The following is a 27345-nucleotide window of genomic DNA, read 5'->3' as shown; positions in this document are numbered from 1 at the left end:
AGAAGCTTTATATATATCTTAGGTCATGAACTCTTTGGACAAATTTGGAAAAGAAAAACTTTTCCAGAGTTTCCTGTTTTTTTCATTGTTTGATTACAAAGAGAAGAATTAAATTGAACCACCTCAGCTCAAGTTTTACTTATAGAGAGACCTTCAATTAAGCCATGATTATATCATTTCCCTCTAAATCTTGGAAACCAAAAAATAGGGGACCTTTTTGGTTCCTGAATTTGGTTTGCTCTAACTTCTGTTAGTTGCACATTGGAAAAAAGACTTCCCTATGTAACAATGGAACGTCAAAATGCCTGTCATTCCTTGGAAAGAACAAAAAAGTGGGTGGAAATACCATTTCTAGCCTTATTTTTGTTCCCGTTCTATATAAAAAGCCATGTTCGGTAAGCATGAAAAGTTATTCCATAGAAAATTCATGGGCCAAATTGTGTGAGAGGGGCGGAAGGAGAGGAGAAACTTGAGTTGGCAAGAGCAATCTTCGTATGATAATGTAAGAAATTCTTTATTATAGTTGTTTGTTACAACAAAATGCACTACACAGAAATTTACATGTATTGGATATTTAATAAGAGTTTTTATATGGTGTACCCAGTACCTAACAGGTATTTTTTAAAAGCCTACATGGTTGGATGATCCAAACCAATTTAAAATAGACTTAGCCCTCCGATCTATCTATTGAGCGATGACTCATTACAGAAACCACTTTAGATGGGAGGGTTGTACATGTTTTTCGTATCACAACCTATTTAAGTAATGAATGGTTTGGATCATCTAACCAAGGGACGTGGAGGTAGTACCTTATAATATCTCTTTCTTTAACGAGAGAGATGAGAAATGCTAAAGTGAAGGTCGCCCTTGCAAATACCAGCTGCAATATTGTATACATGTCACCTCATTGCATTTATTATTCCATTTTATTTTATTGTCGAGGTGTGTGGATCCAATGGGGCACCCTTGTGGCTGGTTTTTGCAAGGGTGCTCTTCAGTTTAGTATTCCTCTACAGTGATTTACATTTGTAAGGTTTAAATAACCCTATGATCTGTCTGAAAACTGTCCCAGACCAAAAAAAGGAGCTCTTCTGTTGCCGCGACAAAGAAAAGCGCGGTCTGAGAGTTTGACCAGAATGACCCTAACGAACTTTGTTCAACGCCCGTTTCTCTCGTGAGTTATATCTCCCTCCAAAAACCAATCTCATTTTCATGGCATTTTGACGAAGCCATGAACCACTCCACCTAAAACAAAAATAAACTGAAAAAACCCACCCCAAATCTCTCCCTTTTTTCTTTTCTTTTTAAAATTTTCTAGTCCCATCCGATCTGGATCCCTCCCCCTTCTCCTAAATTCGCCATTTTTCTTGTCGAGGGATCCAGATCCAGATTTCTCCTTAAAATTTCATCCAAATTTATCCTCTTTTCTTGAGATTTAGGTTTACAATTTTGATTATATTCAATTTGGAATGTGGAGGGATTCAGGAGCTCCTACTGATTCTTTCTACCAAGTTCGGCCTGAATGCGGCGACGTTCCCAAGACACGCTTCAAGATCAAGGTTGTATTTTTTTTTTCTTGATTTTGATTAGATATTGTTTGATTTTCTCTATTTTCTTGATTAATGTCAATGAAGCTTTCGTTTTGGATTTCGATTGATAATGAAATCGATCTCCATGTTTATGTCATTTGAGGTAGTTCTTAGGAAGAGTGTGGACATTTCTTTTATTCCGTAATTTTCAGCTACTGTGATCATGTTGTTTTGGCTTCATGCCCGGACGATCGACCACGGAAGCTATTTTCTTGATTAGGCGGTTAATGGAGAGATTTAGAGAAAATAAAAAGGACCTTCATATGGTTTGATAAATTCTGATATTTCACTAAATCTTGGATACATTTACAAGAGGATCAATGTGTGCTTAATTTAGAGCACTTACATGATAAACATGGAATGGAATCAAGATAATTATAGAAGGAAATAACCCTAATCAAATCTACTTTCCTAATCTCTCTTGCTTGCCTCTTCTAATACACTTGCCTAATTTATCTAGTTGCCTCATTTACCCAACTTACCTAATCTACCTCCAAGATGATCCAACGGTGAGATCTTAACCCAATCCAACCGTTGGATCCCGCATATTCTAACATGCCCCCTCAAACGTATATGGATTGAAAATCTATATACGTTTGACAACAACAAAAATTCCCCAATACAATATAATTCCTAAATTACAAACGTCTATGATGAAGATTCTTTGCTGCCAATGATCATTGATGATGGTTGCCGAAGAAGATGCTTCTTGTTGATGTGTCACGAAGAGGACTTAAAAAACTAATAAATCATAGCCTCAATGGGACTAGATGATACTGAAGCCTCAATGAGCGAGTAGAAATGGGTCCTATGGACCAATGCCGGAATGGGCAAGAATTGGGCCACTGTGGACCAATGCCGGAATGGGTAAGAGTTGGGTCGCTATGGACCAATGCCGGAATGGGCAAGAAATGGGTCATAATCGACCAATGCCGAAATGGGCAAGAAATGGGTCATAATGGACCAAAGAGGGATGATAGGGTTCCCAGGAACTGTTATGTGGTAGGTCCTTGAAAGGAAAAAAGTGCCTACTAAATATGTTGATGTGAATAAGGATATGTACGATGGAGCAGTAACTAGTGTCAGCACCACGGATGGCATGTCTAGTGAGCTTCAAATTACAATAGGACTGCACCAAGGATCAGCTCTAAGCCCTTATCTTTTTACGCTAGTTATGGATGAGCTTACAGAGGGTATCCAGGATGAGGGGCTGTGGTGTATGTTATTTGCAGATGACATATTATTAATCGACAAAACCAAAGCAGGAGTAAATGCTAAATTAGAGTTATGGAGAACTACTTTGGAATCTAAAGGTTTTAGACTGAGTAGGACTAAGACAGAATATATGGAATGCAACTTTAGTAATATAAGGAGGCGGGACGAGGATGTACTAAATATGACTGGACAGGAGGTACCTAAGAGGGATATCTTTCGCTATCTTGGTTCAATTCTACATAAGGAAGGAGAGATTGAAGAGGATGTTAACCATAGAATAAGAGCAGGTTGGTTGAAGTGGAAGCTTGCCTCAGGAGTTTTGTGCGGCCGTAAAATCCCTACCAAGTTGAAGGAAAAGTTTAATAAGACAGCGTGAGGCCAGCCATGCTGTACGGCTCATAATGTTGGGCCACCAAGAAGCAGCATGTGCATAAGATGAGTGTAGCGGAGATGCGAATGCTTAGATGGATGTGCGGCTACACAATGCTAGATAGAATTAAAAATGACGACATTCGTAAAAAGGTGGGGGTGGCTCCAATTGAGGAGAAGATGAGAGAGTACTGCTTAAGATGGTTTGGACATATCCAACGTAGGCCTTTGGATGCTCCGGTGAGAAGAGGCGACTCGTGCCAAATTGATGGAGTAAAAAGAGGTAGTAGGAGCAGGCCGAAAACAACTTGGGTAGAAACATTGAGGAAAGACTTGATAGCTAGGAACATAACAGAGAACTTGAGCTTGGATAGGATAGAATAGAGAACTTGAGCTTGGATAGGATAGAATGGAAGAAAATGATCCACGTAGAAGAACCCAACTAGAACCAGGATTAGAGCCGGGTAGATTCCTTTTACCTTCTTCATGATTTTTTTCTAAAGGATTCATTTAGCCGACCCCAACTAGTTTGGGACAAAGGCTTTGTTGAGTTGAGTTGAGTTTTGATCATGTTATTTTGTTTGTCATTCCACATCAATTTTGTTTGTATTTTAGCACATAATGGGCAAGTTCTCATTATCACCTTTTTATATAGGCCGGAAAAACTCTTAGTGCACGGAAGTGGGAAGCTGCATTTACTCAAGAAGGATACTTGGATTTATCCAAGACACTCAGTCGAATCCAATGCGGGGTAAGGATTTCCTTGTTGTTCTATAAACTTGCACATCGAATAGTTTAGGTTTTTTCTCCCTGGTAAATGCATATCATGACATTGTTCCATGCTTAATATACTTGGTTGGTTCCCTCGTGTTACGATGATCTCAATAAAATTGAAGCTTCTGGGAAAGCCTAATGTCTTCTCAACTGTTTGCGCTTTCTATTGATCATTTTGATTGGTGTTTCGCAAGAGCTAATATCTTGGTTAAAAATAGAGCAGTTTTTCAATATCTAAAGTTCCACTGCTAAGTTCTTGCCTTGACCAAGTTCCTGTTTGAGTTCGAGTTTTTCCCTCCCAATTAAAACCCCTTTGACCTGCCGGAGTTAATGAAAAATTGACTGCATCAATCAATGACTCGCCCAAGTTGGGACTCTCTTTTACCTTGGCCAAGTTGTCGTCCAACTCTGAGCTTTGAAACACTGATTATAACTCCTTGTGATATTGAAAGACCTTGACCTTCTTCGAATATTACTGTTTCCATATTTTCAATTCAATTTATTTTATCATGACCCCCTTTTCTTCATTATTCTGCGGCACTAGTGAGATAAAAATGCATCCTTTTGAACAAATCTTCTGACTTTTGAATGGCACTCAATAAGTATCCAGTTGAGGAAGACTTTTTGAACATGACTAAGTGGATTCCTAGGCTGATTTTTGGAAAAAGGAGTGGACCATATGGTGTTATTTATAGTTCCCCAATTTTCATATGATGATTCATATTCTTATTGTATAGTTTTTGTGTCATTATTTTTCTCTATGATCATCCCAGTCATATGTTTCCTTTATTTTTTTATATTTTTTCATTTTAATGCCCGATTATTGTTAAATATGTACACTTGATTTATTTTCTGCAAATCCCCATTCTACTTATAAATGATTATGAAAAGATCTGTATATTGAATTGTCAATTGTATAATTCAACACTGTATCTGTACATTGTTTATTGGTGGGGCTTTAGCCATGTACAACAAGTCGATAACAGTATCTTCTAGGTTTGCTGTAACATTTGGTTTCCGTACTCTACTGATTAAGATCATATTCATATTGAATTAAGATTAAAGCTAGTGTAACTTTCTTTACCCAGCCGCTGAATGCATGGCACGTGTGAATGGTATTGGGGTTGTTTATCTTGTGGGTCCCATGAGCTGGTATGTTCAGTTCCATGACGAACAGACAATCCTAACCTTTAATAAATAAAAATGGGGGTCGTTTTTTGAGGGATTTCACCAACATTGACCATTGGTATTGCAGGGTTGTGGGTGAAATCTCATCGCCCCCAACATACGTCATGGTCCCTTGGTGGTCCACAAGATCAATCTCTTGATCGCTACACCACCACATGTTCAGTGGGGCCTGACAAATGACAAAAGTTCTTACTCACGCGAATGATATTAACACTGCTCTGAACTTAATATTTAGATGATATTAACCCTGCCTGACAAATGACAAAAGTTCTTACTCACGTGAATGATATTAACACCGCTCTGAATTTAATATTTAGATGGTTTTGAGATTTTTGCTGATGTCAACAAAGCAACTAATTTAATTTTTTGTCTTACATGTGAACTTTGACAAAATCAGGGTATCCATCCATCAATAAGAGGAGAAGTTTGGGAATTTCTGCTTGGTTGTTTTGATCCTAAGAGTACTTTTGATGAGAGAGATAAATTGCGGCTACGGCGAAGGTGGTTACTCAAAGTCACTTGAGCTTGTTAGAATTTTAAGCTTATGTTGCAGCTGTATATGCATTACTTGTTCATTGTTTAGTCTTCAAAAGCTAAATCCTTTAATATGTTCTAATTTTGCATCATACCTAGTAGTGAGACATACAAAGAGAACCTCAAAATTAATTCGGATGGGAATAGTTCATTACTCTCTCTCAGGTCGGTTGATCTGGTAGTCCATCATGAGCCCAACCCATTGTTGTCAATTCCATTGTGACCAGATGATCATAGCCCCTTGATCAAAATGCATTCTTGTGAGGCTTCTGCAGTCCTTTATCTGATGGAATGGATCTCCATTTTGTGTGGCACTTCGATTCAAACATATATGCCATGCCTAGTAGTCAAACTCTTCATTTCATTTGCTTGGTTGTATAACTCTGTTATAACGTTTTGCCAGTATCATGGCTGTATAAATTATGTTGTCATTTGCTCTGCATTTCAGTTTCTAGATCCATTCGTACCATAAAATATTATGTTGTCATTTTCGGGTTCAACTTTCCTATTCAAGGTTGAGAGTTGAGACAAATTCTTATCACTCTACTACGTCAAACGATATCTATATTTTGTCTACTGAAGAAATCTCAAGTCCGTCAACTTTCCTAATAGTCGCTTCTTCCATCTCCTACTGATGTGCCTATTCATGCTGATCACACCTGGGATTCGTGATTTTGCTCACGGTTGTGGGCGTGGAGTGAAAGAAAGTGGGCGTCGAACGACAGAAAGAGGTAGAAGGAGTCAAGATTGAGTTAAACCTTCAGATCCTAACAGGAAAAATAACAGTTACATAGTGATATTTTGGATATTTTAATAGTTTTGACATTATTTAATTAAATTTGTGGATGACAATTCCTCATTAACTTGTATTTGTTGGGTATTTGGGTTTAATATGGATGGTCATGGTATTGTTATTGGACTGCTACTAGACTTAGATTTCAGATGAATAGAAGTATTGCTAGACTTGGCAAAACTTATGAAAGGTTTTGTGATTTTTTGGCATATATGTTATGATTAATTGTAATAGAGTGGTTTGATATGCTTATATTTTACATCATAATTTTCAAAAAAAGAAGAAATGAATATGATATGAAAAGTATATTTAATGCTTTGAATTGCATTTGATTTCATTATGTTATATTTATGAGCGCTGCTATGAAAACGGGCTCCCATTTTGTGAAAAAAAAAAAACGGGCATCAAACATTAGAGCGACGTCCACTAAAAGACAAAGTATGGGAGCTCACATCCCCATAAAAGCAATAAATGCCCCTTGAAAAGGGTCAAATCAACAGTGATGTCACTCCCGTTTTTATTTTCAAAACGGGATCCCATTTTCAAAGTGTTTTCCTATATTTATTATATCTATTAAAACCATTTCTCACACGTCCAAGTGTTTTTCCCTCACATCTTGTATTTGCTTCCCTTCCTTTTCACATATGTGTTTTCTTCGTGTTTCCTTCATGTTTCCCAAACTTTTCCCAAGCTTTTCCCTTTCCAAAGGCATTTCTCAATGCGTTTCACGTGCGTTTTTCTATCGTTTCCCATTTCTCGCTCCCCCTTTAATTTTTGGTTGTCGTATTTCATGTTTCTGTTTCGCGTTTCACACTTTCATTTCCCGAATCTGTTTTCCTACTTGGCAACTATGATTTAAACCCTAGCCTCTGAAATTTACCACAACCCTAGCCTCTTTAAACCTTGACCACCGGGCTGGGATCAAAATTTGTGGCCTTGCTTCAATTTCTCTGACCAGCCCTACATTACCTAGATTCCAAGCACACAAAAAACAGGGCTTCTTCTTAAAACTGTGGAGCTGAGAATTGTCCAATCATTCCAATGATATCATTTAAAGATTTGCTTCTCTGTGAGGCTTTCCCAAAGCATGCCATTCGGTATTTTACAGCACTGCATATATTTTTTGTAAAGAGGATGTACCAAAGCAGAACACCTATGTTTTTGTAATAGGGCTTGAAGTGTGATGTTTATGCCTTTTGGGAAGCCTCCACAATAAATATATGTTTAATTGTTTACTGATCTTGGAGCATACACATCGCGACTCAGACTCCGGTGCTTACACTCTTTGCAACCTTTACTATGCCGTTCTCTGTTGTTTTTACCGCTTATGGGACAGAAGCTACCATTTCAGTCTGTTTATTTTCTAAATTTTTCTTTGAACTTTAAGACTCTAATTTGAAACTCCTATGTTGATCAGCATATAATACTTAATATGTTCATCCTCGTGTATACTCCGGTGCTTACACTCTGTTTATTTTTCTTGGAGCACACATATCATACTTGTGCTTACACTGTTTTGAACTTTGACAACTATGATGTTCTTTCTTATTTATTATCACTTAATGGGACGGAAGATACAATTTCACTCTGTTTACTTTTCTCAATCTTCTTTTGAACTTTGAGGCTCTAATTTGGAACTCCTATGTTAATTAGTATGCAATAATGAATATGTCTATCCTTACATGTGCAACTACAGGGAGCAATATGCTAGGTGGAGAGAAGAGTGCCGGGAAATGGACCCCATTGTCGGTAGTGGAAGGATTATCACAGCACCCATAATCACCGAGGATGGGGAGCCTATTAAAGATCCTTTGGCCCTTCTACAAGCAAATCCAGAAGGACTACAGGCCAGTGGTCGTCCTGAAAACTCAGAGCTTTCCCCGACCAGTAAATCACAAGAGAATGCATCCAATGGTTTGCAACCAAACATTTCTAATAGGTTGGAAAAGGTGGAGTTTGCAAACCGTGTTCCTCTGGACAAGAAAGTAATCCAATGGAAGCTTACCCTGCATCAAATAGGTTGGTTTTTGGTCAAAGATGGCATTTTTTTTCAATTGATTGTCGAGTTTCACTACTAATCTCCAATCCACACTATGGCCACTGTGTACTTTCCTATCTGATCTACTGAATTTGCTGTGTTTAGGAAATGGATTTAGTGTTTCTGTTGCTTTACCTTTCTAAATTGTTTCTATATTGAAAAGCGCTGCTATTGGATCCATTTAGAGTCTCTAATAGATATGCTGAAATTGTGGTCTTCAAACATGAATGCTTAGGTTTGTTGGGCAGCGGTATCTATTAGATACAAATACAAATACTGCCTAGTAAGGCTTTTTTATGGTAGTGAGAGGTTTTGAAACTGAGCTACAAGATAATAATTTTGTTTCACATTATGAATACAACATGTACAAAGTGACATCAGTAAATTATCATGTCAAAGTATTTAGCTCTGCTAAGGGAGAAAAATTCAGGCTAAGGGACATATTTGAACAAACATTGGACCTTCCCAGCTAGGATCAAGTAAGGTGATTCATGCTCCAACAGTATTATACCACTGCCAGGTCATAGTGAACCATGACATCTCCTCTTCTGAGTTCAGGACTTGGGGTTACCCGTCTTTTTTAAGGCAATTTTTAGATCCTATCTTTGAGCCATGAAATATAATGTCCATGCAGATTTACGAGTCTTTTGCTTGTTCCTTCCATAGTTGATGACACAAGCAGTTTCAAGAACATGTGATTATAACTAAAAAAAATTACAGAAACTAGTAATTTTGACTACTGATGGAGGTTTCCTGCTGAATGTATTCCGTGCTTGTTACTGAGTGCTATTGAGAAATATCCGAATGGGAAAGGGAGATTTCTGTTTGCATTCCATATGAATGAAATGGAAATCATCAGTTTCAACATGTAAAATATGTAGAAGGATTATACATTTTTCATTTAATGGACACTGACATGATTGTGACTTGTTATACACACATTATTTATGCTAGGTCTCGATGTGGTTCGCACTGACAGGACATTAGTGTTTTACGAGAAGCAAGAACATTTGTCAAAGCTTTGGGATATTCTTGCAGTTTATGCTTGGGTAGATAAAGATGTTGGCTACGGTCAAGGTGGGTTATCTTCATATGCACTTCTCATTTTAGGAAATGATTATGAGATGTCTTGGAATCTGGAGAAAACATAAGCTGATATATCTTGGGTTTCATCTTTGAAGAAACCCTCTGCAAACTATCACATATTTTTTCTCTGTTTCCCCAACTACATCGTCAGTGGGTAGTCCTTTCATTCTTAAAAATCATGGAAAATACCATATCTTTAAATCAAGAATATTTTGGTATTTTTGAGATCACTGTAGATTTTTATGATGCTCTGTGGTTGTAATAATTTTTCTGTGTTACTTTTGCACACTGTGCTGAAATATCTTTAGTGTATGACATTGGCATGCAGGAATGAGTGATCTTTGCTCCCCGATGATCGTCCTTCTTGAAGATGAAGGCGATGCATTTTGGTGCTTTGAACGCTTGATGCGCAGATTGGTACTTTCTGGCTTACATCCTTTGCATCTCATTGATCCAGACATAACAATGATTTTCCTTTTTTTTTCTTATGAGAGAGTGTGTGATTTTATTTTTTAGATCAATACCCCCTCTTTCCCTAGTCATGATATGGGGTTATGAACCACTATTGATGTGTTTGATGTTTTTCAGAGATCTACCTTTGAATGATATTGTGATATGGGCAAGCGAAACTATTGGTGTCACATAAACTAAATGCTCCATTTGAATATATTATGATATGGACAACTGTTGATGTGGCATACCACTTGAATGTTTGCATATTTACACAGATGCTACTTTTTTACATCTTTCTCCATACTTGACTTCTCTTTTTTTTAATCATGTTGTTTTTATCAGACCTTTTTATATCAGCTCATTATCTTGATGCGTGCATTTCTTGACTAGTCAACTTGTCTTCATGGACGGTCTTTTTTCCTGAACCCTTGATCAATTCAGCTACCAATTCATTTCATAAATAGTCTAATTAATGAGTAGGGTATACCTTGTTAAAACTCACAAACTTAGACACAGAAAGGGGTGCTTATGACTCTTCACTGTCTATTTTATTTCTAATACAATATTATATCCAGTGATTATACAATATGGTGATTGTCACACATGGCTGGCATCATTATTCTGGATATTATGCTCATAATTTAAATGTTGTCCTTCTGCATACAAGATTTTCTCTCCAAACCCCTGATAGAAGTTCACCACTGCGTGATTATGTTGAGTGGAAGGGTGGAACTATTACCAGTATTTCAGTACATTTTACCTAATTAAAAAGTTCCAACTTATCGAGTGAATTTGGCAGATAGCAATCGAGTGACAAATATAGGCATACTGGAATCACGGTGTGGGGAGACATTCTAAAACAAAACTCTTCCTTTTAAAAAGGAATCCGCTACAGGGTTTATAGAGGAGATAAAATCCAATTCTGAATACAATCCAATTCTTTCTTTTTTTGAACAAGGTAGCCAAATTTTATTAAAGAACAAAGAAGACGACCGAGATGGTCCGAACAAGAGACAAGAAGAAACAAGAGAAAAAATACAAGCACAAAGAAACTCAAGGAGGAATCTCATCATAAAGAGCCAACACCTCAAGCGATACAACCACTCTAGCCAAGCCATCTGCCCCCTCATTTGCCGAATGCCGAACATGGTGAAATTCAATCCACCTGACTTAGCTATGTCGAACATTTCTTCAAAAAAATTGTTAAATCTCCATGGAGGCTTTTGTGGTCCGTTTCGCCACCGAATAACATTGGAAGAATCTCCCTCCACTACAACCTTATCTCAGTCATCTCGAGCTACAATACGCGAGCCTTGGTATACTGCCCGTAACTTGCTTCCGTGGCATCGGCTATGCCAAGCGGGCCGCCAAAAGCCCACAATACCTTTCCCCCATCATCTCTAAGAACACACCCAATACTAGAAGGGCCTGAATTTCCAAAACTAGATCCATCAAAGTTTAATTTTACAAAACCCGGTGATGGGTGCAAAGACGTGCATTTAAAGGACAACTTCCCCAACTTATTTTCTATAGCTTGTAGCATGGATGCCACCATTCTTTACTCCGCCAATCATATTGAAGGCAAGATTTCTTGGAAGACTCGTTTCCGTCGTAATTTCTTTGACCATGAGATTGGCAGGGTTGCTCGGTTTTAGAAATTTTGGACCTGGCTTTCATTAGAAGTGCAGGGGAGAATAGAAGAATTTGGAAATGGAACCCTACTGGAACCTTTACTGCCGTTAAATCTTTCTACCACAATTTACTGCTGGCTCTGCCTCTCTTGCCTGTAAACAAGGTTTGGAGGATTCCCGCCCCGCCTAGAATGTGCGTCTTTCATTGGACTGCGATTCTCAACAGCATATTGACGGCAGATCACCCCCGAAGTCGGAAAGTTCTCATCATAGACCATTACTCCTTATGTATTGACGCAGGGATTAGTGGATCACATTTTAAAATGTCATTCTCAAAAAAATTTATGTTACAAACATTTAAGATTTACAGTGCCAGAAACTTATCTAGCATCAAGAATAACACTCAAACTTGTTCCGCATATTTGAGGTGACACCACCATGATATTAACATGTGTAAATCAGTGTCTTCAAGTTCTGTCTAGAAACGGTTTCTGAAAAAAACATGTGTGGTTAGTCATTGGCATATTCCTGTTCTATTGTTTTGATTTAGTCTACTGGAACTTACTACATTTGCTATTTTCTTAAAATGCTCGGCCTTTTCATGAAGAAATAGAACTGCATCCAAATAGATAAGATTGTTATCAAACCATCTAGCTATTTGGTCTCATCCAATTTGTTTATCGAAATAATTTTACTGTTATTCAGACATTCCATGGGTTATTACGGGAATCGATGTGTTTCATATTTATGCCAGCATTTTAAGGATTGGACATTGCTGATAGTTATTCTTGTATAAGAGAGCATCAAATGTTTTTCTTTTGGAATCACAATATGTTATGATTTCTTATCTTAATTTCAAGTTGCTTATGATATGCACTTTCATGTGAAAATTTAAAGCGAGGAAATTTCAGATGCACAGAGAGCACTGTCGGGGTGGAGAGTCAACTTAATAGTCTAGCATCAATTACTCAAGTTCTTGATCCAAAGCTTCATCAGCACTTAGGTACATCTTATAAGTTTATATTCATTCCTGATATGGCTTCTTTTTTTCCTTTTCGAATATGGCATTTAGGTTATTAGCTCTGCCTATGAATATAATTTCTCTTTTTTTTTTTCTCTGTCTTGTGCAAAAAGATAAATTAGCATTGTTATAAACCACTTACCTTTCTTCTCGATCAGTAAAAGAAGAAATTCATTTATTAGATAAAACAGATATAGATAGTGGGCCCATACAGCTTCTAAGTTCCAAAATATTGAAGTAAAGGGGCTCAACGAAATATTAACCAAATTGCATCTCTATCCCTGTGACTATGAGAAGTGTCTATGAATGAAATGGCGCTGAAGTTATTCATGATTTCAATAAATACAAGCCAAGCTAGGATTTCCTGAACTACATCATATAAACTACATCAGATGTATGGATGTATATTAGTGCTCTGCAAATCAGATTTATTGTGTATATAATTATAGATCTAATTACTGTAATATCTTCGTATGCATCTTTTAATGAAACTACGAAAGAATTCTCAAGTGTTTTTTCCTATTGTTATTTACATCATCGGATGCCTCTTTACATACACCCGACATCTCCTGACTACCCAAGAAATTGAAAATGAGGAAACCGACAGCAGCTTCCCGGTTCAAGATATAGCAGCTCTTGGAAAAGATGAACTAATTCAAGGTTGAAATTTTACATGAAAAATTCAACAACTACAGTTTTAATTTGGTTGTTCCCAGGTCCAATGTTTCTTCTTTCCGAAATATATCACGGTCAAGCAATGTCAAAGTGCTGGATGCTTTTACCTAGGGAGACTCATGATAGTAATAACAGGCATACAAATGTTTTAAAATGTTCTTCTACATCTATCTTTCTGATTTTTACACTTTGGCCTTACTTGGTTCTTTGTTGCTAATTTAATCTTTTTGGTTACATCTATATCTCCACAACTCTTTCTCTCGATTACACAAGTAACTAGACTTTTTGTTATGAACTTGGAGCACAGAGACACTTGGTGGAGGAGACTATCTATTTGCATTCCGTATGCTTATGGTACTGTTTCGCCGAGAGTTCTCATTTGGCGATTCATTGTTTCTTTGGGAGGTATTTGTTCAATAATTTCTGCCTAAATCAAAATTTATATCTTTCAATTGTTTCAGCCTTTCATTCTTAAATTTCATTATTTTGCATGTGTTGTTGCTATAATAAATTCATAACGTGTAAAACACCCTTATTGGTGATGTTTTTCCATTATTTTGTTTTACAATTTCTGCCTAAGTCAAAATTTATATCTTTCAATTGTTTCAGCCTTTCATTCTTAAATTTCATTATTTTGCATGTGTTGTTGCTATAATAAATTCATAACGTGCAAAACACCCTTATTGGTGATGTTTTTCCATTATTTTGTTTTGATTTTTCAAATTCGAAATATATTTACATCATCTTGAATGAAAATTTAGCTTAAGCTTCTTTTTTTATCAAGGCTCATGCTTTTTAAGAACTACCGTAATGACATTCAGTGTTGCATTTGCACTGTCAGCATCTCATGAATTTATTGTGAAGCATAACTTCAATTTCAAAAGGAACCCAGGCACTCTTGTTCTGTATATGATATCTTCTTCAGAAAATAACAAAAAATGGCCTTCATTTCAATAAACACCAAACTGATTAGAACTTCTGGATAGATTGGACATTGCAAATCATTGAATTGTACGAAAATTTATTGATATCTAGTAAATATTGAATGAAGCAAAATATAAATACATGGATTCTCTAGAGTAGATGTTTGTGTATACAATTCTACATTTGTTTGGCACTGTGGCATATCACTTACATATACTGATATACAAAAATAGTTCTGATATGCACATGTATGTGTATTATGAATGTAACTACTCTGCATCCATTTTTTGGTTTCTGTGATCTGACCACTTTATTTGTATAGAGCTGTAACATCCCATGTTCAACCTTGGTACAGATGATGTGGGCTTTGGAATATGACCCTGAAATTTTTTCCATGTACGAAGAGTTGGGCCCAGGCAGTGAAAAAAGTGATGGGTCCAAAGAAAAGCCAAAGTCGGCACGCCAGTGTGGGAAATATGAGAGGGAGAATATGAGGAATGGAGGAAATAATCCAGAAACCAACCTCCCTATTTCAGTTTTCCTAGTTGCCAGTGTCCTTAAGAACGAGAGCCCGAAGCTGTTGCAGGAAGCACGTGGACTGGATGATGTCGTTAAGGTATACCAGTGCTACATAGCTCATTGTGATTATGTTGCATCTTATCATCTCTTTACCATTTTGACTCGGCCTGAATAAACTTATAATTCAGTTGTCAGTTTCAGTTTCATCGATGTGGATGCCATTTTGACAGGTGTAATAAAATGGCCAGATGCATTTCACTCATTGTCAACCTGTGGAACTAGGACCCTTCTGTACATGAAAATCCAAACTCTGAGTTTATCATCGCTTAAGACTTTAAGAGGGCTGCTAAGACTATCTCTTGTTTATAATCGTACAACTTTTCACATACACAATACCTGAACAACTCGATCAGCTACCTCTGCATTCAGTCACCTTGGCTAATGATAGGTCTTTTGGTCATCCTGAGTTTCATTTTTTTTTTTTTTTGAGCGATGACCACAGGGAATTATAAAGAAAACAAAGCAAAGTCATGATCAAGTTGACCATAAAACTATAAAAAAAGAAGAGCACTACAAACAGAGAAAAAGGAGACACTGCCTTTGTGGAAAAGGAAAAGCATCAGAAATTTTGAATTTCTATAAACCAATTATGTATTTTTCTACATTATTTTTTTTATTATTTGCGCTTGGTTTTTATTTCCTACATAAGTCACTTCAGGCATACCAAAACTGTAGAACAATGGGACTAGAGCCCTAGACATCCCTCATGAAGAGTTGTTCCTCCTACCCTGCAAACACCGATGGTATTGGGTTGTTCATTTTCTTATGTGAAACCAAGTCTTCAGAACTCTTTAGAGCAGGGTAATTTTGTAATCTACACGTTTAGTTACATTTAGGTGTTGCTCTCTCTCTCTCTCTCTCTCTCTCTCTCTCTCTCTCTCTCTCTCTCTCTCTCTCTCATAGCTCTTCACTTTATCCTCAGATCTTGAATGACATAACTGGAAATCTCGATGCAAAAAAAGCTTGCAGTGGTGCAATGAAGCTTCACAAAAAATATCTAAAAAAGGTAAGGTTTAAGATCCCTCTCTATTTTGCAAGCAGTGTGATGGCACGTTATTTACTACTTTATTATGCAAAATGCTATACATTGTTCCATTTCAAAAAAAAAGAAAAGACTATACATTGTTTACTTCATCCAACACTAAAATTTAAAAGGATGGCACATGGCCAGAAGAAGCATATTTCAGATACTGTTTTGATCACTCAAATACATCGACATTTGGCACTTATTTTTTTTCTTCCAATGGCAACATTTGGCACTCATCCCAATCTGAGCCACGGTGTGTCTTGATGCTTGCAATGGCAATTTACTTAAATTGTAGTTCCTCCATGTTCAAAACCAGTGTAATTGATGTTTTCTGGATTAGCTCAAGCCATGGCTGTGAATTTGCTGGATTGGCTAGTAATTGCCAATGTATCAAGATGTAAGACCATGCATGCCCCTTCGATCCATTTGGTGTGGGTGGGTGGGAGGGGGTAATTTAGGGGTTTATGGGTTTTTGGTGTATGTTTTTTGCATTGGTGGGACTCCTTGTGCCTGTTGATGTACTCTTGCTTACGACAATTAATAAAGTCGTTACCTTTCAAAACACACACACACACACACACACACACACACACACACACACACACACACACACACATCAGTGTAAATGTAATAAGGATGTACTAATACGGCTGCATAGCATAGATTATTGTCCAATTCGGTTTGTACGTTTGGGAAATTTTGCTAAAGAAATACTATATTAATTTGGCAGTAGTTTATGGTATGTAGTTTGTCACTTGGGTGTCCACATGCCATCTGATGTTTTGGGGGCTGATATTTTAGAATATTTAGTATCCCTCTGACTCCTTAATGTTTTTGCTACAGGCCAAGAAGACGTAAGTCTTGAAGCAAAGTGAGCATAATCCGTGTGAGGCTCATGTACTTTGAGGTTCTATAGCCCTCCTCTTTCATTGTATACCCATGGATTTGTCAGTGTATTATTGGTACCATTTGTTGTGGTCTATTGCACTTGAAATACAGAAAGCTTGCTATTTGGCAGCTTCTTGCATACTAATAAAAAATTTCAGATTTCCCTTTGTACTTGCTATTGAAAGTGATGGAATGGTTGTTGCATTTGATCTTCTTTTTTCATTTCTTTTTTCTATTTTATAAGGTAACTTTTTCAAGGAATTGTGGATTTTATCTATAAGCTCAACCCATCAATTTTTAGCTGTAATGATCTAGAATACCCATCAGTTTGGTTGCGCAAGGGAGAGAGAGATGTTGGAGAGAGAGAGAGAGAGAGAGAGAGAGAGAGAGAGAGAGAGAGGTTTTCGAGAGAGAATATAGTGAGAGAGATTTTAGGGAAAAACCCAAAAGGGTTTGCGAGAGAGAGAGAGAGAGAGAGAGAGAGAGAGAGAGAGAGGGAGGGAGGGAGGGATTTTGGCTTCTTTACAGTGTTAAATGTAGATGCAAATTCATTCAAATCCGAAAGTATGAAATAAGAAGCTAAAAGGAATTGGATGCTACAGTCTAGACGCTATATGCCGTCTTTGAGGACAAAATCAGTAGAAGGTGTCATCAATAAGCTGAACTTGGACTGGGCAATAGTCTGCTCAAAGCCATGCTGAAAATTCTTTTTTTTCCCCCCGTTTTTGACATGGTAGAGAATCTTATTGAATCAAGAAGAACAAGAAAATGCAGCTGAGGCAAACTGAAAAATCATGATGGTTCAAGCCCTTGGCAAGCCCATGGTGCGCTTTAAAGGATCAGCCCTTGGCAAGCCCATTGTCAGGTCCTTAGAGAGTAGATGGAATTGTTGTTGAGATTAAAAAAAAAAATGTATTTTACAGGAGTTTTCTTTTTCTTATTCCCACATAGTTCTGTGTCTTCTGCCAATGTTGCAAATTCCCTAGCTACGGGGTGTCTATAGACTCTTTGTGCGTTGGGAAATCTCTGCCCCTATGTAATTTTATATTTTTGCTTTTTTCCTTTTTAGTAAACTTTTCTTTTCCTCATAAAAAATGCTAAAATGGAGAATTAAGCAAAATGCTTCATGGAAATTGCTTTCAGGGAGTATGCAATCAGATGTCCAATAAGTACTTGCATGATATTGTTTAGCTGTTGATTCTATTACGACATCAGTCAGACAGTGCTCTCTCTCTCTCTCTCTCTCTCTCTCTCTATATATATATATATATATATATATATATATATATATATATAGAGAGAGAGAGAGAGAGAGAGAGAGAGAGAGAGAGAAGTGTTGGTGAGCTTAAGCTCACCAAACTTATGATGAGCTTAAGCGCCCCAATCACATGGGTCCCACATTTTCTGTGGTGATCCAAACCATTCATTTGCAAGGCCCTATCATAGATAGGGTGTGTACCAAAAATCAGCTCCATAGGATCATCCTAACCCCTCCATTTGTGGAGGACACAAATGGGCAGATTTGTGGACAAATAATGTCTGTCCATTTTGACCTCCACAAATGGATGGTGTGTACCAAATGATTTTTGGTACACACCCCATTTTACGTTTTACTGAAGCTCTAATTTTATCATTAAATAAAAACCGCCTCCTAGATTCAGCCATGCCACGAAAGAGTTTTAGAGAGTGGAACCTTTTCGCACAGTAAGAAGTATTTCAGTATCTGGGTACAATGCAGAGACAAAATAAAGAACATTGTCTATTACTGCAGTGAGATTTTTTAGTTTTGCGTTACTTGCAGATCTTGAAGAGGGCGAGCCTTGGCGCAACGGTAAGGTTGCTCCATTGTGACCTGGTGGTCACGGGTTCGAGGCACGGAAACAGCCTCTCTGCAAAGCAGGGGTAAGGCTGCATACATCTAGCCCTCGCCAGACCCCGCAATGGCAGGAACCTCATGCCTTGGGCCGCCTGACTTGCAGATCTTGAGGAGCAGATTTCTCTTACTACTCGGTATATGGAGATAATATGAATGCTAATTATATTGCTTGTAATTCCATTTTTGTGATACGACAGGACAAAGCATAATTAGGTTGATTATAATTTCGTTTGGGTTTAGTGTTTACCACATAAGAAACACTGGTTTCTCTACCAAGCGGCTCCCTCTGACATGACTATTGTGCGGTATAACCACTCAGTGAACAGTCATTTATCTGTATAGATGCTCGACTATGATACAGGAATGTTGGAAGTTGCAAGCCACTTTTTTGTGCATTGACATACTTCATGTTGTAAATGGATTATGGCTATTTAGATTGTTGCATGATAGGGGTGTTTTTTTTTCAATTGTAGTCTTTTGGCCATTTTTGTCTATTTTTCATTAGTTTATGTTCTAGAATATTCCGGGTGTTTCATTAATCTAACAAATGAAACAAATTTTCGATCTCTAAATTTCAGACTCCTTGATAATAGCACCCTGAGATGCCCAACATACCTAATGATACTGTTAGGTAAGAGTTTTCGCTGATATGTTACTAACACGAAGGGGCCGTTTGGATACACAGATTTTAGAATCTTGGATTTCCTCAAAATTGTAGATGGGAGATGAGAGAAGGAGACCAGCCGTTGTTTTCTGATTTCTCGCCCTTCTTTCCGTCAGCAAGAGAGTAGATCATCCCATGTTTCCAGGTTTCAGAAATCTCAGGATGGGAGAGAGATTTCTAAAACCTGGATTTCTTACTTAAAATTCAAGATTCTAAGGAGAAGCGAAACAAATGATCTTCTCCTTCTCTTGTCTCCCATCCAGGATTTTGGGGAAATCCAATATTCTAAAATCCGCGTATCCAAACGGGCCTGAAATGATCACATCAGTATCAATTTTCACCCTTAGAAACCATTCTTAAAGATTCTTTCTAGTAGCTTTCTTACAACAGCAAGAGACAGATTATGCTGCTCGCTGAGTTTTATTTGAGAGATGTGCAATTAGAAAGACTAATTGTATCAAATGCTGTTGGAAACAGAGGCAGCCATATCTTCTGAATATTAAAACTGTTCATGAATTAAACACAACACTCAGCTTTCCTTGTAGTCAGCTTCTATATAAATTACAATCCTTCATACTTTTGGATCTGAAAATCAAGCAAACCTCCGCATGAAAATTCCACATCCATGACAAGACTTCTATAATCTGACATGTTCTTGGAAAGTATATGACGAAACTGAGAAATTAAGTGTATGTATGCGTTCATCAAGTCCCCTTTAAGAATCTCCACAGAGCATCTGAATCAGCCACCATAAAAATCCATTGTCCTTTCTTATCAGAAACCGATACTTCTTAGAGCCTGAATTTGTACTGGGGAAACAGGTTGTTTTTTCATCCAAAAAAATATCATGGTTAGTTCTTCACCATCTCTTCCTGCTTCATAGTTCTGAAATTTGCATGATCCCCAGTAATATTTAGATACAGAGACCCATAATTTGAAATAATTCACTAACCGATGCTTCTTAGAGCCTGTATTTGTACTGGGGGAAACAGGTTTTTTTTTCCCATCCAAAAAAATATCATGGTTAGTTCTTCACCGTCTCCTCCTTCTTCATAGTTCTACAATTTGCATGATCCCCAGTAATATTGAGATACAGAGATCCATAATTTGAAATAATTCACTAACTAGTTTGTGAGAATCAGTTTTGTGTTCATGGGGGTGGTATGAGTTTGGTAACTAGATCTGTAACTATGATGATCAGACCAAGAACTGATTCCCCTATACACACAGAGTCAACTATACTTTGCACCCCAGACCAAAGTTTTCGCCCAAAGAGAAAAACGAAAGAATCAGCTATTGGACTAATAAAAAAAATCTAGTGTGGCCATCAGCAGAGGTGATCCATCATTAGAATAAATGTCATAACTGTGAGGAAAATTACGGGTAAAAGGTTAACACAAGATTGATATGCATCTCCTTCAGGAAATTCAGTAGTAAGTGCACACTCCTTCCCATTAAAATACACCCTTGTGGGAAATCCATCACCACATATAATGCTTATACTAGGCGTCAGTTTCTTCATAAAAGAAATCACTGATTGTTGCTTACCAGGTACAGGTGGAACAACGGCCGGATTACTCCCATTTGTCTGTGCGAGCAAGTAAGTATTACCTGGTAGCCCTTGCATGAAAATAGTGTTGTTAATAGGGGTGAGCATTATTCGGTTAAAACTGAATAACCGAACTGAACCGAATTGGTCGGTTCGGTTTGGTTTTTTTCTTTTCGGTTCGGTTTCGGGTTTTTTTTTTTGTTGGAAATTCGGTTATTCGGTTTCGGTTTCGGATTTCTCAAAAAAAAAATTTGATTAACCGAATAACCGAAATTATAGATGAAAACCATTTTTTTTCAAAAAAAAGTGCTATATGTGCACTCCGTAGGATGATCAAAACCGTCCATTTGATTGATCGCAACTTAATTAGGTTGTGCTCAAAAAATCATTTCAATCAGATGATCCTAGCCCTCCGATCCAAACCGAGATTTTGATTTTTTCCCTCTTTTTCTCCCACAATTCAGTTCGGTTTCGGATAATTTCGGTTTGGTTTCAGTTACAGAAATTTGGTAACCAAAATTATTTTGGTTACCAAATTTCGGTAATTTCGGTTCGGTTTAAACCGAATAACCACCCCTAGTTGTTAAGTTCCGGCATCCTTGTTCCATTGAATGAATACACATTTTCATAACCAAGGTAAGCCTCAGGGATTTGAATTGCTGTGAACCAATCATGGAAAATGTACTCTTCCCAGTTAAAAATAGTGATCCTCGCTGTCCATCCTTTTCTGTAGTCTGAGTATATGTGCCAATTTATGCTAACGCCACAGTTATCAGCACAGGGCAACGGGTTGGGGACTTTATAGTGTTTGATTTTCGCCCAAGCTTTGGCTCTCCATGTTGTATTGTCAAAAGGAACAAGAAGAGCTTCTGATGGGGGAAATAATGGCGACGCATCCAGATTTTTGGTTTCTCTGGTAGGGCAGCCACAAACACAGGTATTACAAGGGATGACAGAGTCATTATAGAAGGCCGAAAAGGAACACAACATCGAGAATGCTTGTTCTTCGGCTGGGTTATGTTACAGGCCACTCCCAACTAGCAACAGCTGAAGAAGTAGACAAAAGCCCACTTGTGTCTGGGAATTGTGTTGGGCTTACTCTAATTGGGGGCCCATATTCGTAGTCCGGATTAAGAGCACCAGTGATCTTCAAATTCTGAGGAGCATAAAGAGCGGTTCGATTCAAATCCGGTGGGATCTTGTACACTTGCAACTGAAACACAGACTTTGACTTGGTCGAGTCCATGGAGGATGGTAGGAGAGTTCCATTTTTACAACAGAAAGGTAAGTTTCCAATTTTTTCATCCTTTTCTCTCTCTGGAGGGAGATCAGTGATGATCGGTTTCTTTTGACAGTTCATAACAGGTGTAAAATCAAAATCTTGATAGTAGTTTCTGGCGGCTCCATAGATGCAATCAGAGTAGTCTTTCTTGAGAGTGTAGGCTCCTATCATGGTGTAGATGAACTTCCTCTCTTCCATTACCATGTCAAGTTCCAATTGTGAAGAATACCAAGTGGGTCGTTGTTACCTCGCAAGGTAGTTTCCTTCGAAGGCCTGAATAACGTAATACGAGAGAATGAGATCTCCATTGGGGTGAGGTAAGAACTTGGTGTCTTGGGGTGATATTAGGCTTGAAATTTTTGTTTCGAACGCAACAGACATGCATCTCAGTCTCTGTAGAAACAGAAGCCAAACAAGTTCAGATGCCTTTGAATGAAACTGTGGATTGAGATGGATGTTTACACTATAGGCTCTGTTTCTTTCGACATAAAATCAGCGTAAAACAAATCTTACGCCCATTTAAAAATTTGTTTTATGCCCATTTTACGTCGAAAGAAACTGAGCCATAGTATCTCAGTGCAGCTTAACACAGTGCAAATGAATTTTTGCACACAAGAAAATTAACACCAATTGCAGAGCCAGAGATTTAAAAAAAAAAAAAGTTTCACAACAGAGGGCCCAGATGTGTTGACCCTCTTGGAAAACCTGATAGCAGTTTGGAGATGGGAACAAAAGAGCAAAGCTTTCTGTTGGAAAATTTAATCATTCTCTTATGAGGATCAGATCATTTCCCCTCCATAATATTGAAATATATGTTGTGACATAAATGTGGCAATGCATAAAGAAAATGAGAATACAGAATATGTATGAGAAATTTGTAATAAGGAATTATCATGTGCATAAGATATACACCAGAATTGGATGTATAAACCATATGTATCATCCCTTCCATCAGTGGCCTCAATGGGATGGCCACTGTAATCTTCAATATTTGAAAAGCAAGCTAACATCAGATTGGTTTACGGGTTAATCTGCCCTGATTGGTTTTAGTTATACAGAAGTTACAGAGTATATAGCTCTCAAATAGATATCATGGATAAGCCGTTCCTAGGATTAGCTATCCTGCTTGCATATCATGGATAAACTGTTCCTGGGATTAGCTATCCTGCTTGGATAATTTTATCTTGATTAAACCCCTCGTAATGGTATTGGCTGGTATGCTCATATAGTATGCCCTTTTCATTGTGGCTGTTCTCGACATGAACGGAGGATAGATAGCATATCCAAGGATAATATAAACCCTAGCTTGCTATCCCACAAAGAACAGCCCCAATATAACAGAAGCAACATGGAAGCACAAAGTAAAGAACTGAAATGGGACATCCTTGTCATATAGAAGAACTAGGCTATGAGGAGGAGGTGAGAGATTCAGATGAGAAGCTTGATCTGGGCCCACTTAGATAACGCCAGCATGATCTAGACCCTCCGTTGGGGTGTACCAACTGGATTCTAAAGCCTTAAAATCACTCCAATTGGAATCCCTAACCATTCAAACGATGAAAAAAATTGGGTGACCATCACATCCAAATTCACCAAACATGTGTGGTTAGGATTGTCCGAATGGAGTGATTTTGGAGGGTATGAGGACATCTTCATGGTGGGACCCTTTGGATAGATGGTCCAGATGATGCTCAAGTCAAATACGCACACAGATAAGCTTGGAATGCACTTCTAACAACAGGCACTCATCCAAGTACAGGGCACACTCTGGCACAGCGGGTCCCACCTTTGGTTGATAGGAGACATTGATTTGAGATAATACACATTATTGAATGCTAAGATTGCATTATTGAGGTGATTTTGGGCAATAGAATATCCAAAGCAATCATAATGACGGTTCAGATTAGTCGAGATTGGGTCCCATAATTAAATAAAAGTGGGTCCTAAAAACTAATTGAATGGCAGTTTTAATTAAGAGCTATCATGTGATTGGGTCATCACATAGTCTGGGTGGTGTAGTTGGTCATCACGCTAGTCTCACACACTAGAGGTCCCCGGTTCGAACCCGGGCTCAGACATCTTAGTATTTGAGTTGAGAGAGAACCTTTTTGGAGCTGTCACAGCTGGTGAAATAGTAATTAATCAAAACATGGCAATGCCAATATCAGCAGCCTTTTTTATAGGTGATTAGAGAAATAGAGATTTGTTACATAAAGAAAACAAAGTAGAAATTAGAAGTGGAAGGAGACTCCTTGAATCTGATGTGGTTGAAGGAGACTTCTTGAATGTGAGAAGATGATTGAAGGGTAACTCGTCATATCCTATGTAGAATCAAGGTTTTAAATGTTGGCGCCTTTGTAGAATCAAGGTTTTTAAATTTCGGTTTTGGATCGTGTTTCGGTGTTTCGGTACTTTGCCTGCTTCTTACTCGCCTGTGAAAACAATGCTAGACTCGACTTCCACACTTGTGCCCAGTCGGAGACAGTTCCAACGACTGACCTTACTAATAGCGGGTGGGGTGTTCATGCGAGATATCAAGGCAAGTGAGAATGGCACTTGTACATAAAAGAACAGAGGGAATGACCCTATATTAGTCAAGCCGGTAGCGCTGCTAGTGAGACCACACAATTAAAGCAAAGTCGCCACCATTGCGAGAACACTACTTGAGCCAAAATTTCAGGGAAATATTAAATAATATTTTTTAACGTGATCTCTTCTACAATTTCGGACCGAAATTTAAAGAAAACGAAAATTTGAAATTTCGGTCGAAATAAAGTAACATTTTGGATTATCCCACCTCCTGTTTGCTACTTATTAAGCATAATATGCCACTAAGGGCATCTTCCCTTGACAAAGGCGAGATATCTCTCGTTGCAACTCAATAAGTCTTAAAAAAATTCCCAACTTCTGAATATGTCTCCTCAACTGAGTCCTTCAAGAACAGAAATACTTTATCAATTGTTGGCTGCAAAGAATGTAACAGCCGCGATATCACATCTCTCATGAATGGGATCTAACTGATTTGATTCTTATCCTTCCATTAACGTACCCCAGTTTTCCTCGTCCACCAATAAACATACGGGTGGATATGATTGTGCCCATTCCAGATAGTTACTGTCTTCATACTCTACTGTGATAACCTACAACTCCCAGTTGTTATTCCTATGTTTACCCACTTGTGATACACCAATCACCACGCCATACCACGACACTTCTATCAGACATGTTGCTTATTTTCTGGTGTTAGAAAGCATCCGATCATATAAGAGAACCAGTGGAACGACACAAACAGGGACATAAAGCACTTCATAACAGCAATCAATGATCACAAAAAAAAATATTAATCAATTTATCCACAACTGTTTTTTCCTTAGAAAAAATGATCATCACTGAAATTGTATATTTCTACTGATGCCGGCACTACCATGTTTTAATAATTGCACAAACTCACCTGGTCTTTTCTTTTTTTTAAACAGCTGTAAAAGGTTATTACAGCTCCCAACAAGCTCTCAGAAGGCAATTAACAGAGAAAAGACCCAATATCGGTAGCCTTGTACACATCATGCTCTGACTATCAATATTTAATTTCTTTTCCACTATTTATAAGGAAATTATATGATTATTGCTTATTTAGAGGGATATCATTATATATTGAAAGCCCCTATAAATAAAACTTCAACTGCGGTGGTTCAATTTGCCTTTTCATGTATATTTACCTTTTTCGAACATTGGAAAAGCAGGATATTTTAGAAAGGTTACCTTTCTTTTCTAAGCTTTTCTAGAAATTTCTTTCAAATCAAACACGGCCTTAGTACAAACCTGCATATATATAAATGAATTTGATGAATCTAGGTGAATGCAAATAGCTTCAAAACCCACCTTAACATTCACTTCATGGTTTCCTTAGCAATCTAGAAGATCATCCTAGAAACATATCACCGATCATTGACATCTATGCATCGAATCTCCTGAGTGGAACCGAGAGTATAACTTAACAAATCCCCACATGTCACATGGCATGGGAAGGGTATTTTTGCCATTTTCATTGAGAAAAAAGCCAAAATCAAGGGAAAGATTTCTAATGTGTTAAGAGACTATTTGTTCCGTTCTCCAAATCCGTAACCGAGTTAGGATTCAAATAGAATGTGACACATATATAGGTAGGGCGATGATAAATTCACACCCCCTGGAGGATACTTCGTACCCGTTTAACGTTAATTGATTCAAAAAGCGTTACAGTCTGCCATGTAACGACCTCTTGGTGGAGGAGTGTCCAAGAGGTGCTAGAGAAATAAATGTAGCACTGATTGGCAAAGGGACCGTTACACTCATTTGCCTTTACCAGCCCCGTCTTCATCACCCCTCAGTCCCATACCCCTCATACCTCCGCACACTCAAACTACAATCTCTAGCTTTCTTGGACATTGGTTGATATTTTATGCTGAATTTTGGTTTGTTTGACAGAGTACTCGATTCCTTCGAGTGTCTAATGCCAGGGAAGCTGATATGCACTTTACAGTCCAACCCCTTGGGAGCGAGGAAGCTTGGGATTTGTTCTATGAGAAAGTAGGGGAGGTAGTGCTTTGGTTAGACATCCAAGCCTAGCGAAAGAGATTGTGAAAGAGTGTGATGGTTTACCACTGGCAATTATCACGGTGGGGAGAGCTATGCGAGGAAAGAAAAGGAAAGAGGTGTGGCTAGATGCATGAAGGGCACTTAAGGAATCGACAGTCCCAGAAATCGAAGGTATGGAGCCTAATGTTTTTCGATCTTTGAAACTCAGTTTTAACCATTTGGAGGAAGATAACATCAAACTCTGCTTCTATTATTGTGCACTATATCCTGAAGATCGTGATATAGATGTATTTGAGCTTGTACAATATTGAACAATGGAAGGATTTGTTAATAATGTTGATAACTTGGAGGATATCAAATAAAGGACACCATATTATTGAACGATTAAAGGACGCATGTCTCTTGGAGGAGACGAATATTTAATATGTCAAGATGCACGACTTGATCCATGATTTGGCAATATGCGTCACATCGTCATCATCAAATGAAGGCTGGAAATTCCTGATAAAAGCTGGGATGGGACTAAAGGAGGCACCCAAGGAAAATATGTGGGAAAGGGTTGGGCGGGTTTCATTGATGGCAAACCAAACAGAGAGCCTTCCAATTAGGCCTAAT

At 37.9% G+C, this 27345-nt stretch overlaps 1 protein-coding gene, 1 non-coding gene and 1 pseudogene across 4 annotated transcripts; 2 read left to right on the top strand and 1 right to left on the bottom strand.

The window, feature by feature from the left end:
* The first annotated feature begins 805 nt into the window (after positions 1 to 805).
* Positions 806 to 16960, top strand: LOC143855228 (rab GTPase-activating protein 22-like). Of its 3 annotated transcripts, XM_077365460.1 has the most exons (12): positions 806 to 1174; positions 1478 to 1559; positions 3829 to 3924; positions 5533 to 5636; positions 8159 to 8481; positions 9455 to 9577; positions 9915 to 10003; positions 12568 to 12673; positions 13674 to 13771; positions 14646 to 14906; positions 15792 to 15875; positions 16740 to 16960. In XM_077365460.1, the coding sequence occupies exons 1-12, from the start codon at positions 1137 to 1139 to the stop codon at positions 16752 to 16754; spliced, it is 1419 nt and encodes a 472-aa protein (XP_077221575.1). In that variant the 5' UTR covers positions 806 to 1136; the 3' UTR covers positions 16755 to 16960. The 3 variants fall into 3 exon arrangements, with proteins under 3 accessions (XP_077221575.1, XP_077221577.1, XP_077221576.1); XM_077365462.1 differs by lacking the exon at positions 3829 to 3924; XM_077365461.1 differs by lacking the exon at positions 806 to 1174 and having other exon boundaries at positions 1187 to 1559.
* A 3691-nt stretch (positions 16961 to 20651) lies between these two features.
* On the bottom strand, positions 20652 to 26965 carry LOC143854818 (COBRA-like protein 10 pseudogene; annotated as a pseudogene).
* On the top strand, positions 24160 to 24233 carry TRNAV-CAC (transfer RNA valine (anticodon CAC)). The gene has a single exon. It is a non-coding gene; the product is annotated as a tRNA-Val (tRNA).
* Positions 26966 to 27345: the final 380 nt, after the last annotated feature.

Source organism: Tasmannia lanceolata, unplaced genomic scaffold (assembly GCF_043159265.1).
Source record: "Tasmannia lanceolata isolate RefF3 unplaced genomic scaffold, GAP_Taslan_0.1 ptg000020l, whole genome shotgun sequence".
NCBI classification, from domain to species: domain Eukaryota; kingdom Viridiplantae; phylum Streptophyta; class Magnoliopsida; order Canellales; family Winteraceae; genus Tasmannia; species Tasmannia lanceolata.
This window is presented reverse-complemented; position numbering and strand designations above follow the sequence as displayed.